Below are 15,372 nucleotides of genomic sequence, written 5' to 3' on the forward strand. Positions count from 1 at the left end.
AAACAAAACAAAAAACTTAAAGCTGGGAGTGCTTCAAGGAGTTAGGGCTCAATTAGTATCCTGCATTTCCACATGTTCTTCTAATTCACTTAGGAAAGAGCAATCACACTGTTCATACTGAAGTGGTAACATCAAATAACTACAGTTAAAGACTTAAAAGAATTATCTACAAATTCAGTGTTGGACACTAAAAATGCATATAAAGATATTAATGGAAAAGAGCCAAAGACACGAGATGGAAAAAACACTACATAACAGCTTAACGCTCCAGAGCCAGCCACATGCCGAGTATCTCTGATGGCTAGAAAACTGGGGTGCGGGGAGTTTAAAAATTAAAAAAAAAAAAGATATTAATGCTTTCCCATTCATCAGATTAAAGAGCAAGTAACAGGAAACTAATAATAAGAATTTTAAATGTAACAGAGAGCAGAAACATACTTGTGAACTAAACAATCATTGCATAGTAGAGTTGACCTTATATCACTTCTATAATAATAAATGTAATGTCACCCTAATCATCCTCCATTCTTGGTTACATGACCATATAAGTTTGAGAGTTATTGTGTGCTCTGGCCATAGGCTAAACAGACATACCCAATATAGGACCAGAAATTCAAAACTCCATGCTCTTAGGTTTTAGAATTAGATCCAAACTTTCTATATGGCATGAGCAGTTCTTCCATAGTCTAGAATCTCTAACAGATGGGTTATCTAGCCTTTAATGATAAAATACAACTACCTAAGAAACAAATCACCCCATTAGTGTACAGCTCTGTCTCATCCCTGCCCCTCCTCTCCTCTGTAAATATGTAAAACAAACATACTCTGTTTCCCAGGGTCAAAACAGAACTATTTCCACTTTAAAGACTGAAGACAGTAGCATACCTCTTCTTGTTTCTATTTAACAGTAAAAACCCTCACTCTGATTGTTGGTATAAGTATTTTCTACTCTTCACCCCAGAAATCCTTGCCATGATCACCACCTTATTACTAACCCAGTGGAAATGTGCCACCCAGGACTACACACAGCAGTGCAGCAGTGGTCAGGCAAACGCAGGAATACAAACAAAGCTCTAATCTCAACCCACATTAAGGCAGTAAATTCCATTTGCACTAGCCCTGCTGCCAAAGTCAGGCTTCCATCCTGTGGGTACATAATTCCCCCTACTTTAAGTGGAGTATCTTATCTGCTTTACCCATCTCCCCAGTCACGACTCCAGCCTATTAAAAGCACTTTGAATCTCAGTTCTATCTCCTATCATACTGGCACCATCTCTCGGCCTTTTCTCAGTTGTGAATGCAGTAAATAAGGCCATTCCCTCAGCTCAGTACTTAAAGGGCAATAGGGGTAAGGGTTATTCTGTATCAAGGATAGAATCTCATACTAAAGCATTAGACAATGCTATTAAGTAAATTTTTTTCATCCAATTGTATACCCAGCTATGAGTCTTTGGGAAGTTATGACCAGAAATGTTGGTATAACAGTGCACACCTGTATCCCCAGCACTCCCCAGGCAGGAGGCAGGAGGATCAAGAATTTAAGGCCAGGGATGGCAATGGCTAAGAAGGTAAAAGTACTTGCCACCAAGCCTAATGACATGAGTTCTATTCCTATGACCCAAATCTGAGCAGAGAACTGCCCTCTGGTCTCCAAATGTGCTATACTCTCTCCTCATAAAACTTTTAAATGTAATTTTTAAAAAATTTAATACCACCTTACACTCCACAGCCAGTTGTAGCACAGCAACTGGGTTGCCTGACCCTATCTCCAGACACATAAAATAAAGCAAAGGAACGTCACTGACACACTCCACACGGCTACCTGACACCTCTACAATAAACTCAAATTGTAAATTAAGATGGCCACTTGAGACCTATGAGAGGCACAGGACTGGGAATGAAAACAAAGCAACACGACACTTTAAGAATAATGCTGGGGTGGGGGGCTGTGATTGGGATGTAATGTGAATAAAAATAAATAAATTAAAAAAGAACATTAGCAAAGCAAAAAACACATACTAGGTTTTAAAATACCTTCTACAATTCTGCTAAGGAAAACTGCAATATAAAGAGAGGACAGAGACAAGACACCCTTCTTCAGTGGCCTTATCTTTGCAGACTTTTGTCTGTTATGTAGTAGTCCTAGAATCAAACATGACACGAAATCGTCACTCTCCCTCTGGCTGAAGATATTCGTTCCTAAGGAAATTAAAGCTCAGTGAGACAGTTGGTAGGACAGACACAACACCCACTCATAAAATAGTACTGTGTGGTTAATATTATGGACACAAACTCAGCACCTAACACATATGAGATACAGTAAATGCTTGCTTTCTTCCTCCACAGGCAACACTTTTAAAAAATGTCCATATGTGATATGCACAACCATGTCATCCTAGTCCAGGGAGGTTTGGTAAAAGGATGATGTCAGCCTGGACTTTCTAGTGAGTTTAAGACTTACCAAGATCCTTCTGCCTTTTTTCCTTTAAATCCATTTCTAGCTATTGTTTCAAAAATAAATAGTCATTGGCCCAAGGATCATACATAGAATTTACTAATATCATTAGACATAGACTTTTATTTTTATTTTTATTTTTTTGAGATACGGTCTCTGTGTAGTCCAAGTTGTGGTGAAATTAATTATGTAGGCTAGGCTGGCCTAGAATTCATGGCAACTCTCCTGCTCAAGCCTTTCTTGAATGCTGAGACTATTGGCCCAAGACACCCTGTCCACTTAAACTTAGTCTTTCAAGATGAGAAAAATAAGAGCATTCAGGTCCTACCATTAAGTTCAGTAAGAACACACCTAGAGAGCTGTACTTTTCAACATTATATTTAATATGCTAGCACTGAATATCCAGGTAAGACAGGGACAGTCTATCCATGAGAAGACAAATACAATAATTCGAATTCTCTAAGTCCTAAGCTCAGTTTTATTTTCTCACATGCTAATAAAAGATCTGGATAAGCTAGAAATAAGGGGAAACAGCCCTGACCTATGTGGAAGTCAAGATGATGGGCTCTGCTGCAAGATACATGTCATTCAACCCTTCTGAGCTTGTTTGTTCATTTCTAAACTGGGCTGAGGAATAAGAGTAGGAGAAAAAGGTTTGAGTGTGAGTATGTGTGAGTGTGTGTGTGTGTGTGTGTGTGTATGAGAGAGAGAGAGAGAAAAAGAGAGAGAAAGAGAGAGAGAGAGAGAGGAAACAGAAGGAGAGAGAGAATATTTGTGTATATATGTATAAATATACATACATATATTTGGTTTTTTGAGATAGGGTTTCACTGTGTAACAGACTCCTGGCTATCCTGGAACTTGCTTTGTAGATGAGGTTGGCTTCAAACTCACAAAGATCCATCCACCTGCCTCTGCTTCCCGAGTGCTGGGATTAAAGATGTGCACCACCGTGACCAGCCTCAAGTATATCTTAAGTTGCTTTAGTAATTGCAATTTCATTAAACTTCCATCAGACCATGTACACGTTCCTTTGACAATGTTTGCTCATCCCCTCAGCAGCACACATTCTGTGCATCCCAGATCAGAAAAGCATTCATGTCTATGTCAGTGCTTTATGAGTCATCACCAGGTACTCACTGCAGCACTGGAGAGCCTGACCCATATCTCTGTCTTTGCTAAGAACAGTAAAACAAACTTTCAGAGCAATATGAAAAAGTCACAACTGTAACCTATAATCTCCAAGGTCTTTTCTAACTAAAAAGCTATCAGTTGGTAAATCTGCTATTTCTGCAAGATCTACCCATGGCAACTTCCCTAGCTTCCTTTCCAATCATGCTTCCTTTTCTATTTTCTCTTCACTCTGTCTTAATGCTTGTCCCAATATTCCTTAAGTATTACTTATATACTCTCTAAATTAGAAACTGATAGCCAGCCAGAACACTTGAACCATAGCACTCCTGAAAGTGGGATCACAAGTGCAAGACCACCTGGGCTTAATATGAATATAAAGCCAGCCTCATACTCACATAGTCAGGGAGACCCTGTCATTTAAAAAGACAAAACGAACAAAGAATTTGAAAAGGAGTTAAGTGTTCTTCCTTTGCCCTTCAATCCCACATTAAAAGATGTTGGCTTAGTTAGGGTTAGTATTGCTGGGATGAAATACCAGACCAGAAACAACTTGGTGAAGGAAAAGTTTATTTGACTTATATTTTGAGTGACAATCCACTGAGGAAAGCCAAGGCAGGAACTCAAACTTGCAGGTAGGAACTGGTGCAGAGGCCATGGAGGAGTGCTGCTTACAGCCATGCTCTCCACAACTTGCTCAGCCTGCTATCTAATGGAACCAGGACCATCAAACCAGGGATGGCCCCGCCCACAACAATGGGTCAGCTCTCCTACATTGATGACTAAGAAAATGCCCTACAGGCCTGAGTACAACCCAATCTTATGGAGGCATTTTTTTCAATTGAGGTTCCCTCCTCTCACATGACTAACCTGTGTCAGGTGGACATAAAGCAAGCCAGCACAGATGTCCTTTAAAAATTAATGTGGCGTGGTCTCTCTGGGCTGGTGTCCTGAGCAGACCTTGGGCAAAAGCTCTGAAGCCAGTCCCACAACACCCAGAGGAAGTTCCACTCCCAGGCGCTCTGACATGCCCAAGATCAGAGGTGAGGAGGAACCAACATCTGTCCCAACACCAGGAGTAACTGGGACCAGGAGGACCAAGCACACAGGAATTCCACCAGCCCAGTGGCTTGGGTTCCTTCAGGTCTCTCTGGGCTGGTGTCCTGAGCAGATCTTGGGCTCAAACTCCACAGCCAGTGCCACAACACACAGAGGAAGCCGCACTCCCAGGTGCTCTAACAAGCCAGGGATCACAGGATCCCAGAATCACAGGATCCCAGAGACAGCTTGACTCTGAGGAGTTCTGACACAACCAGGATCACAGGAAGGACAGGCTCCAGTCAGATTTAGCAAGGGCAGGTAGCACTAGAGATAACCAGATGGCAAGGAGGGGCAAGCATAAGAAAATAAACAACACAAACCAAAGTCACTTGGCATCATCAGAACCCAATCCTCCCACCATAGCAAGTCCTGGACATACCATTACACCGGAAATGCAAGATTCAGATATAAAATCACTTCTCATGATAATGACACAGGACTTTAAGAAAGACATAAATAGCTTCCTCAAAGAAATACAGGAGAACACAGGTAAACAGCTAGAAGCCCTTCAAGAGGAAACACAAAGATCCCTTAGAGAACTACAGGAAAACACAATCAAACAAGTGAAGGAAATGAGCAAAAACATCCAGAATCTAAAAATGGAAACAGAAACAATAAAGAAACCAGAAAGAGAGACAACCTTGGAGATACAAAACCTAGAAAAGAAATCAGGAGTCATAGATGCAAACATCACCAACAGAATACAAGAGATAGAAGAGAGAATCTCAGGGGCAGAAGACACCTTAAAAAACATTGACACAACAGTCAAAGAAAAAGCAAAAAGCAAAACGTTTCTAACCCAAAACATCCAGGAAATCCAGGATGCAATGAGAAGACCAAACCTAAAGATAATAGGCATAGAAGAGAGTGAAGACTCCCAAGGTTTGGGCCAGTAAATATCTTCAACAAAATTATAGAAGAAAACTTCCCTAACCTAAAGAAAGAGAACATGAACATACAAGAAGCCTACAGAACTCCAAATAGACTGGACCAGAAAAGAAATTCCTCCCACCACATAATAATCAAAACACCGAATGCATTAAACAAAGACAGAACTTTAAAAGCAGTAAAGGAGAAAGGTCAAGTAACATATGAAAGCAGGCCTATCAGAATTACGGCAGATTTCTCACCAGAGACTATGAAAGCTAGAAGATCCTGGACAGATGTCATACAGACCCTACAAGAACACAAATGCCAGCCCAGGCTACTATACCCAGCAAAACTCTCAATTACCATAGATGGAGAAAACAAGATATTCCATAACAAAACAAAATTTACACAATATCATTCCACAAAGCCAGCCCTACAAAGGATAATAGATGGAAAACATCAACATAAGGAGCAAAACTACCCCCTAGAAGAAGCAAGAAAGTAATCTTTCAACAAATCCACACAAACCTAATTCTACCTCTTACAACAAAAACAACAGGAAGTGACAATTACTTTTTCTTAACATCTTAATATGAAAATTAATATTACCAACATATCCTAATTGATTGAAATCCAATAATGAGGAATTAGAAATTTGTTGATTGTCATCCAATGGTCTCTCTAATTTGGTAATTGGAGAGATAGATCCAATATTGTACAATCTATATACACTTTCAGCTTGTTTGTTTGTGACAGTGTCTGGCTGTGTACAACATAAGGGTCTTAAAATATTGCTTCTCCTATCTCAGCCTCTCTATTAGTAGTATTGTTTATTTCATGGTTTTACACTATACCATGGTTTTTAGAACAGTTTATATATTTCAAAAGTATTTATATACCCAAAAGAAACAGAGGATTACCTAGGGAGGTTGCTTGTAAGAGAACAACAAAGAGTGAGACTGAATGCTTTGCTTGACAAGTTTGAAGAAGAGGACTTTTTAAGTTACTCTTCCTCTGAGATGAATGCTTTTCCAAATTATCACAGCTAATGAACCAAATTCTTCCCCTCACCTAATGTCTATGCCACCCTCCAAGCAGAACCATTGTTCATTGAAACAGTTGGTGAATAACTTCATGGATAGACCATCTTAATACACACATCATTTCTTAAATGAATGTAACCTGTTCTCTGTGGGCTGAGAATAAAGTCACTCACTCAAGTCAAATAGCTTTGACCATAGTAGGAAGTTTGTATCCAAAAATCATGCCTACAATTCATTTCTTGGTGCAGCAGAACTGTCAACTCTCAGCTTAGCTATGATGTAGGTAAAATCCTTTGGTGGTATGAGGATCATTGAAGTACAGCCTTATTTCAATGAAATCCAATGTCTAAAAATTGTTCTTATTTTGGGCTTGTACCACAGTAAGAGCCAAGATTTTAAACTCTACTAAATACAAAACAAACAAACAAAAAGAAAATACTAGTAGTGATGTATTATTTTGAAATATATAGTTAATATGTTTGGAGTTATTCAAAATTTATATTGAGAAAAATGTATTTTCACTATTGCTGTAGACGAGCATCTACATAAGACTGTTCAATTGACTGTTGTTTTATATCAAACAACTTTTATAATACTCATTTTTATTGTTATAATATTTTATAAATTTTAAGGAATATGACAAAAAAGATATTGGTAGGTATTGAAAGGGTGGTCTCTGGAAGGAGTTGGGGTACAGAAGGAAAACAAGAATGTGATTTAATTCTATTTACTTAAAATATGTTTTTAAATGTTAACAAATTCAGATAAATTGAAATCATGTAACTTTTCTCATCATAATGCAATAAAAGTTAAAAAAAGAGTTTAAAGATTTGCAAAAAAAAGAATTAATGTGACTTTCTTTATATAGTACTTTTTATCTTCTATGAAAAAAAATGTTTCTGAAGGATAAAGTCAAACTGGTAGTTAAGAACCTAAATGTAAGTCCCTTATAATGAAGTCCAATCTATTGACCCAGTATTAGAAGATTTTATTAAAAAGGTAACAGAAATAACTGACTCATCTGAAAAGGAAATAACCAAGTACAAGTGTGAGGATCACATATACAAGTGTGGTTTTCAGATGCCCAACAAGAGAAATCCAAACCAATACAGCATATACGACAAAGAAAAACACTATCTGGGTTAAATGTCAAGACAATTTTCTACTTTGAGTAATTCAGAAGAAAAGGCAGATGTTAAAAAGTTGATTCCCTGTAAATTACATTTGGACTTTTAAATTAAATGTAAACTTTATGTTCTCCGGTTCCCATTTTTAAACAGTCATTAAGAACTGGTACTTCCATTCCTGGCTTCAAACTATATCCCCAGGTTTTAGACTTTAATTCCCTATAAAAAAAGTAAAGGAGAGCCAGGCAGTGATGGTGAATGCCTTTAATCCCAGCACTTGGGAGGCAGAGAGGCAGGTGAATTTCTAAGTTCAAGGCCAGCCTAGTCTACAGAGTGAGTTCCAGGACAGCCAGGGCTATACAGAGAAACCCTATCTCGAAAAACCAAAAAAGTAAAGGAATTAAATGCAAGAGACAAGTTCTTGAATAGCCAGCAACATCGTATCAAGTGTCAACCTCCTTTATGGCAAAACTAGCACAGAAATTCAATTTTGACTGAAACTGATAAACAGCCACTTAATCAAACATAAGGACTATGGCATGATAGCGTGGTCCACTCTGGGTTAATTACTGAGAGAGAAACCAAGAGTCCCTACTAACTCTCTTTTATAAAAAGAGGTAATTCCTGGAGACCAGAGGGTACCGAAAGAATACTGACAGAAATTTTATTCTTATTTAGTTAAAACAGAACTCAAGAGTCCTGCCTACCTTTGCCACCCACACTGGGATTAAAGGCACAAACCATCACATCTGGTTGAAATAAAGGTCAATAAACACAGGTGTTATCCGTCAAATTCTTCTTCCCAAGAAGAAAAAAAGTATGCAGAGGGTCCAAGTATCTAATTATGACTACACTCCTAACTAATTAGATGATAGATGCTGAGTCTAGAAATCAGGATTTTCAGATGAGACTAGAGCAAAGAAAAATACTTTACTGAATGTATTACCAAGGAAAAACAGATGTCTTTTCATGAAACCTCTAGCTTCAAAATCTGAGCTCATCTGACTGCTGTCTGTATCATGCAGACCTCCTTCACTTCCAGAAAAGGTAAAATGAGCCTGGAGCATAAAAAACTGTTAAGCCTTGTTCATGAGCTAGCCATTATTCTGTCAAAGGTAATTACCAATTTTTCTAAGCTCTGATATTTTTCATGAGCCTATTTTCACTCATATGTAGATGCTAAAACACTATTTAAATAAAAATCAGAAAAGAAAAAAGAGGGGGCCAGAGATGCAGCTCAGCATATATGAAACCCTGAGTTTGATCCCCAGTGCCCTATGAATCAGGCATGGTGGTGCAGCACTAGGGAGGTAGAATTAGGAGGATTTGGAAGGAGTTCAAGCCCTACCTCAGCTATCTAGTGAGGGTGAAGGCCAACATGGACCATGTGAAATCCTGTTTGAAAAGGAAAAGTGAAAGTAGAGAAGAAAACACTGGTTACAAGAACAAGGGAACAACAGATGGGAAGAAGGAAAGTAGGAGTAATGTCAAATACTCAACTACAACATAGTAGGATAGCTGTGGTTGACAGTAATTAAGTAGCAAACAGAAGTTTGAATGTTCCCAAGACAAACAAATGATAAATGTCTAAGGTGATGATGACATAGGCACCTAAAGTACCAACAACGATTTAAATGGTTGGATTTCAGTGGGGAAGAAATTCTTCATATCTAAAGTTTTCCTTATAGGCTTAAGCAGATCTCTTAAACTATGTGAGCTCTTAAGTCAAAAATGTGCCCATGAAGATATAAGAATAACATATCTAGTGGGAGTGTTTGGAATAGTCACTGGGAAATGGTTAGTGAGGGGACTAAAATGGCAAAAGTACCAGTAAAACATGCTCTGGGGCACATGTGAACTGGCTTAGCACCCACCGGCTTCCACATTCTGCCTTCTGATACACTGTTGATTAGACCCTTGACTCCCAAACTTTATGGAGTTTAAGAACCACCTAGAAAATCTAAAAGGCAATTTATTTTACTATTCTACCTCTGCCCCCAAATTTTACTCCTAGAAACTGCATCTTACATTACTTAAAATGCAGCATTCCAGGAGTTGGGGGAGAGGAGGGTAGTCTGAATATTGAATTGTCTTCAGTTAGTAAGAGGAAACCTCTAGATTGCAAGGTATTAATTAGAGAGCAGAAGAACTGACCATTTTTAACCTAGATTATAAATTACTCAATGCTATGAACCACAATTCAGTAATGTTTAGCAGGCAAGATGAAATGTAAATAATTTCTGCTTTGACAATGCAAAGTATTATTCAAACCACCAAAACCAGATACTGTTCTGAAGTCTCTAGTTAGCATTAATGTTTAGTACGAGCAGAAACTATACAGAGTAAGGACTGGAAACAAAACCATCACTTAACACACTTGGGTACTAAAAGTGTTAGGGGAAGAATCACTCTCAGTATACTGGCGATATTCACTGTCAACGTAAGAGCCACTAACTAAATGTGACTGCTGAAATAAAACTCAAATGCAATTCCTCAGGCCATTTTCACTATGCTTTATGTGCTTGATCACTCCATAACCAGTGGGTAACACCAGATAGGACAGAGATGCCACATCTCAAACATCACACAACGTTCTATTGGGTAGTGCTGGTCTAGAGGTATTTGGGGTCTCCTGAATGAACAGGCTCTCTACAGCTAACGTAATTTTACAAGCACAAATCGGCTTGAATTAGTAACTGTGAAGAATCTTATCTTAATTTTTCTTCATCTTATTTCAAGATAGGTCATTCAAAAAGGACAAGCATACTCATCTTAAATTACCAAAGTAGAAATTTTCAGTTAATAAAACGTGACAAGATCAAAGGTACTAAAATAACAGCCAGTTTTCACTAAGTCAGAATCAGTGAAGTCTAAGTATTGGTAAAATAAGACCACTCCCCAAAAAGATTATACTACTTAATTGAACTAGGTTTTTTTTAAGTACTTTAGAAGTTATCTAATTATATTGATAAGAAATAGCAACTGCTTTTATAGCTGGTTTAAAACAACATGGCCACAATAAGTTCAAGTTAATGACATTTTACCACCTACATTTTTAATTGCTTCACCAACTTCACACTAGACACGTTCAGATAATGGAAGGACGAAATGACTTTTCCTTAAATTTTATATACTAAAGACCATTAAAGTCACAATCCTGAATGTAGTAAAAAGCAGACATAAAAACTTAATGAAACAATTTGCAACTTAAATTTCTATCTTAACTACAAAGTATCTAGTTTAAAACTACTGTACATTAAAGATAAAATGCAAAAATGTAAGAAGACCCAATTAAAAAGCCTTATTACACAAAATTAACATACTACAAACTCACAACCATATACAAATGCAAGTTAAACCAACCTTCTATCAGGAAGTGATGATGAGCTCATTTTCCCAGAGTTCAAGTGTACTCAAATATGATCTCTATAATTATGGTTCTAATCAGAAAATGATGCTTTATGAAATAATTTAATTATTTACCCAACTCAACACACAAAACTGAGTGTTAAAAGCTACAGAAATAAAGATGTCACAAAGATAACTACATCTGGTTACCAGTACAGATTTTGATCCCTCTCCAATATATGTACATCAGAGGTGTATCAAACCTAAAAGATAGCCCTGAGCAATAACTCAGTTACTAGTCCCTCCTATTAATGGGTTAAAAAGATGTAGCTTACCTGCAACACTAGTGATTGTTACTGGAACTCCCTGAACTTGAACACCTGCAGCACCCAGGTTGGCAACGCTCACTGTCTGAAGGTTAGGCACTGATGCAAGCTGGGCAGTATTCAAAGTTATTGGGGCACCAGCAACAGCCACAGGAGCAATCTGAGCAAGAGTTGTGCCACCACTTGAAGACACTGGGGTGATGGTTAACTGCTGGGATAATCCAGCGTTCTGAACTTGCAAATTTGAAAGACTTTGAATATTCTGGACCTGGACAGTTTGCCAGCTGATTTGCCCTGAAGGTGTTAAAGTTGGAGCCCTGATAAGCACCTGAGTCGGGTTCACTGCTTGAAGTTGAACATTCTGCAAAGGCTGCTGCTGGATGGTCTGAATTGTCTGCCCTGACTGGAGTTGAAATGACTGTGGTGGGATAGCTTGAATAATCTGCTGCTGAGGCTGCTGGATCTGGATTTGCTGCAGGATAGGCTGGCCTACAATCTGTACTTGCTGAAGAGAATTTGACTGATCCTGTGTACTCTGTATCCCGTTGGACTGAAGCTGACTTGAGCTCTGGGCTTCAGACTCAGTAGCAGCAGGTGTCTGTGGTTCTTCAATGGTTCGTTCAGAACTACTGGCTGATGTGCTTGCATACTGCCCCGTATCTGCTGAGCTCACTAATGTGTCGCTGCTCGTCAGAGATGTTGATGCAGTGGTTGTGCAGGTAGTAGAGGAAGAGGGTGATTCAGGCATAGTACTGGCAGGAGCAGTGCTGGTGGTGGGCGTAGAAACTAACTGATTCCCATTGGAAGTCCCACTATCAGCAGTAGTAGTAGGCTGGCCGACTTGTGTCCCTCCTCCAGCAGTCACGTTATTTATTACTGGCAAAGCTAAAGTCACTCCTCCAATGTTAATTGGTAGAGTTGTTACAACTTGAGCCTGAGTACCAGGAAGAGTTTGCAATTGCAATGGTATTGAAACACCAGGTCTAATTTGTACTGGAACTGTCTGATTTGCCAGGTTTTGAGCAAGGATATTCCCAGAAGCCGTCCTATTAGCAGCTGTGAGGATAGCTTGATTATTACCTGCAGAAATGAGCTGAATTTGACCCTGCAAATCCTGTAGAGATGAACTACTAGTTGGATTGATTTGAATTTGCTGACCTTCCACCGTCTGAAGTTGGGGGATCACTTGGTACTGTACACTGCCACTTGGGTTCTGTACTTGTATGACTTGAAATTGATTAGGGGTGGAAGGATTACCTGATTTAGTTTTTGTAGGAGAGGAACTCCCGTTATTACTGCTGGAAGAACTAGATGAACTAGAAGCTGGCTGAGAAACGTTATTTTCTTTTGAAGCAGGAGGAGTGGAGGCAACAAGTTGCCAAGCGTTTCCAGCAAGCTGCGTGGTCACCAGTTCTAGCTGTTGTGGTTGATTCTGAAGTTGCACCAATCCTTGGCTTGGATCTATAATAATCTGCTGTTGTCCAGTTGCTTGATTTTCACCAGGAGTCCCTATTTTGCTGCAAGTAGCTGCCAGTAAAGCCAGAGGAGAGGGCTGAGAGTCCTACCCAAAATGGGAGGGGAAAGGAGAGGGAGGGGGAAAAAAGTGGGTGGATTTAGTGGAAGACAGCAGTCGGGAGGGGGTTATTTATTTTGAGAGCTCTAAGTATCAGAATTAAAAAGGCAGCAGAATTAAAAAGGAAATATGAACAAAAGCAGGTGATAGGAGCTATATGAATAAAAAGGCAAGTCCTATTACATAAAGTTTAAATAAAAAGGAATTTTCTGGTAAACTTTTTTTTTTGTTGTTTTTTTGTTTTTTTGAGACAGGGTTTCTCTGTGTAGCCCTGGCTGTCCTGGAACTCACTCTGTAGACCAGGCTGGCCTCGAACTCAGAAATCCGCCTGCCTCTGCCTCCCAAGTGCTGGGATTAAAGGCATGCACCACCACCGCCCGGCTCTGGTAAACTTTCTTAAAGTGTTATTCTTCTAAACTCAAAATGCCCTTGGGAGAATAGACACCGTTTTCTAACAATCTGAATTCCTGGTGTAATATAAACATCGTTATAGCCTCAACTATGGGAAATCTTCATGAATTTACGATTTAAGTCCCTCACTCAGAAATATGCTTTGAATGGATAAACATTTGTATTCTGTTCTTTACTTCTAGGTACTTAAGAGCATAACTCCCTCTCTTCCCTAAAGCTTTGTGTTGAATTTTCTTTTAGCGTTTGCTTTTACCTGGGAGCCTGAGGTTTTGGGTTTTTTATTGTTATTCTCTGGCTCAGAGGTTTTCCCTCCTTCTGTAGCCATCGCCGCTGCCGCCTCCTCCTCCTCCTCCTTCTTCTGATCTGCAACAACCCCCACCACCACCAACACACACGACAACAGGTTATTAGGATTATTATTATTCGTTCTCCTCCCTTCTTCCCCCTCCCTCCTCCTGAACATTAATCTCCGTAAACCCGAGATCCGTGCACACCGGCAGGGGTTGGGGGAGAAGGAGGGAAGGGAGGAGGGGGCTCTCACGAAACGTGGTTTGAAACCCGACCCATAGGCTCCAGAGCAACACCCAGAAGGAGGTTGTTCTAGCTCAGACATTAAGACAAAACACAGCCCTCCTTCCCTCCCCCTGGTTCCCTCCCGCCCTCTCCTCCTCCCCTTCCAGCATCTCGGCGGCCCCGGGGGAGGGGGAAGCGAGCAGGGTCTGGGAGGGAGGGACGAAGGGAGGCGGTGAAGGAGACCGAGGGGGGTGGAGAATACGTACCGCTCATCCCGCATTAACAGGACAAACCCTCTCTGAGACACTGGGATAGAGGTGGGTGGGGGTGGGGGCGAGGCGGGAGGAGAGGCCGGTCCCGCCCGCCCGCGGTGGCTCGGAGGAGGCTGTAGCTGGCACAGGCTCTGCCTCTTTTTCCGCGAATGGCCGCCGCTGGGCTGTGGCGTAGCAGCTCCTCTCTCCGCCCGAGCCCGGCTGACTCGCCCTTGATTGACAGCGGCGGCGCGCGGCGAGGGCGGCGGCGCGGGCCGGGGGCGGAGCCAGGGCGGTGCGAACGCCGCGACTCCCCACCCCCCTCGGCCTGCCTCCGCCGGCGCCGCCGACTCTCCACCCCTTCCCCCAGCGGATTGGCCGCCGACCTGCCGGGGCCCGGGCGCTGGGGCCGCCCTTTCTCCTCCCCTTTGCCCGGCCGGTGCTCGCTGCTGTTCGGCTTCTGCCTTCTCGGCCCGCGGAGCGTGCCCTCTCGGTGAGCTAGCTGCGGGTTGCTGCCGGCAGGCCCTCCATACAGCCAAACTTGTTGTCTCAGGATATCCCGCCCCCTACTCAGTTCCCGGCGCCCTCCACTCAAAACCGCGCCGCAGCATCTTGCGAGGGGCCGCGGAAGAAAGACATGGAACTAGGCTTAAGGGAGAGGAGCGGGGCGAGAGCGGGGAAGCGTGAGCTCCCTGCGATCCTGAGGTCTGAGTAGGCTGCCAGCTGCCCCCTCGGCGTGAGCATGGCTTTCCTAAGGCGCATCCGGACCCGGGCGCCCTTTTTCCCTGGCTCGGCTCTCATTGGATGAGGCCGCTGACGCGCAGTGAGTCGTGGGAGGAGGCGGGCGGGCCTCTGCCGCAAAGGCTTTCGGGTTTTGTAGTTTTTGATGCTATCTGATTGCGGCACCGCCTTCCTCCCGCCCCCGAACACGGCCTGGCTGCGGAGCCTAGAGCCGCCCGAGGGGGCGGTGGCAGCAGGGCGTGGCCGGGGCCGAGTGGGAGTTGAACCCAGCGCGGGGGAGGGAGAAATGGGTGTTGTTTGCCTGGGCCTATCGGCCAAGCGGGGCTGCCCGAACCGCCTCTGCCACCGCCCCCTCAGCTGAAAGCCGCTCCCCGCGGGGAGAGCTCACACCCGGAGCGCTCGGCGATTGAGCGGACCGAGGTGTTGGGAGGCGGGGTCTGCTGTCCTCGGGGTTTGAATGAAACTGACTTGGGGTACATCCC

At 42.0% G+C, this 15,372-nt stretch overlaps 1 protein-coding gene and 1 long non-coding RNA gene across 5 annotated transcripts in view; one reads left to right on the forward strand and one right to left on the reverse strand.

The window, feature by feature from the left end:
- The window catches only part of Sp4 (Sp4 transcription factor), a 72,206-nt gene extending 57,334 nt beyond the window's left edge, over positions 1 to 14,872 (reverse strand). The window contains exons 1-3 of one of the 3 annotated variants that reach the window (XM_031357652.1): positions 14,165 to 14,872; positions 13,639 to 13,748; positions 11,411 to 12,928 (exon numbers count right to left, since the gene is read on the reverse strand). In XM_031357652.1, the coding sequence (XP_031213512.1) occupies positions 11,411 to 12,149 (739 nt within the window). In that variant the 5' untranslated portion in view covers positions 12,150 to 12,928; positions 13,639 to 13,748; positions 14,165 to 14,872. Of the gene's footprint in view, positions 1 to 11,410; positions 12,963 to 13,638; positions 13,749 to 14,164 lie in introns of all 3 variants that reach the window. The other 2 variants (XM_031357651.1, XM_031357650.1) reach the window with 2 other exon arrangements.
- The window catches only part of LOC116080948, a 71,991-nt gene that overhangs the window by 31,183 nt on the left and 25,436 nt on the right, over positions 1 to 15,372 (forward strand). Inside the window, exon 1 of one of the 2 annotated variants that reach the window (XR_004114689.1) lies at positions 14,431 to 14,642. The exons of the other annotated variant lie outside the window; for it this stretch is intronic. This is a non-coding gene — a long non-coding RNA (uncharacterized LOC116080948). Of the gene's footprint in view, positions 1 to 14,430; positions 14,643 to 15,372 lie in introns of those variants that run through there. 2 annotated transcript variants of the gene reach the window in all.

Source organism: Mastomys coucha, unplaced genomic scaffold, assembly GCF_008632895.1.
Source record: "Mastomys coucha isolate ucsf_1 unplaced genomic scaffold, UCSF_Mcou_1 pScaffold6, whole genome shotgun sequence".
Taxonomy (NCBI): domain Eukaryota; kingdom Metazoa; phylum Chordata; class Mammalia; order Rodentia; family Muridae; genus Mastomys; species Mastomys coucha.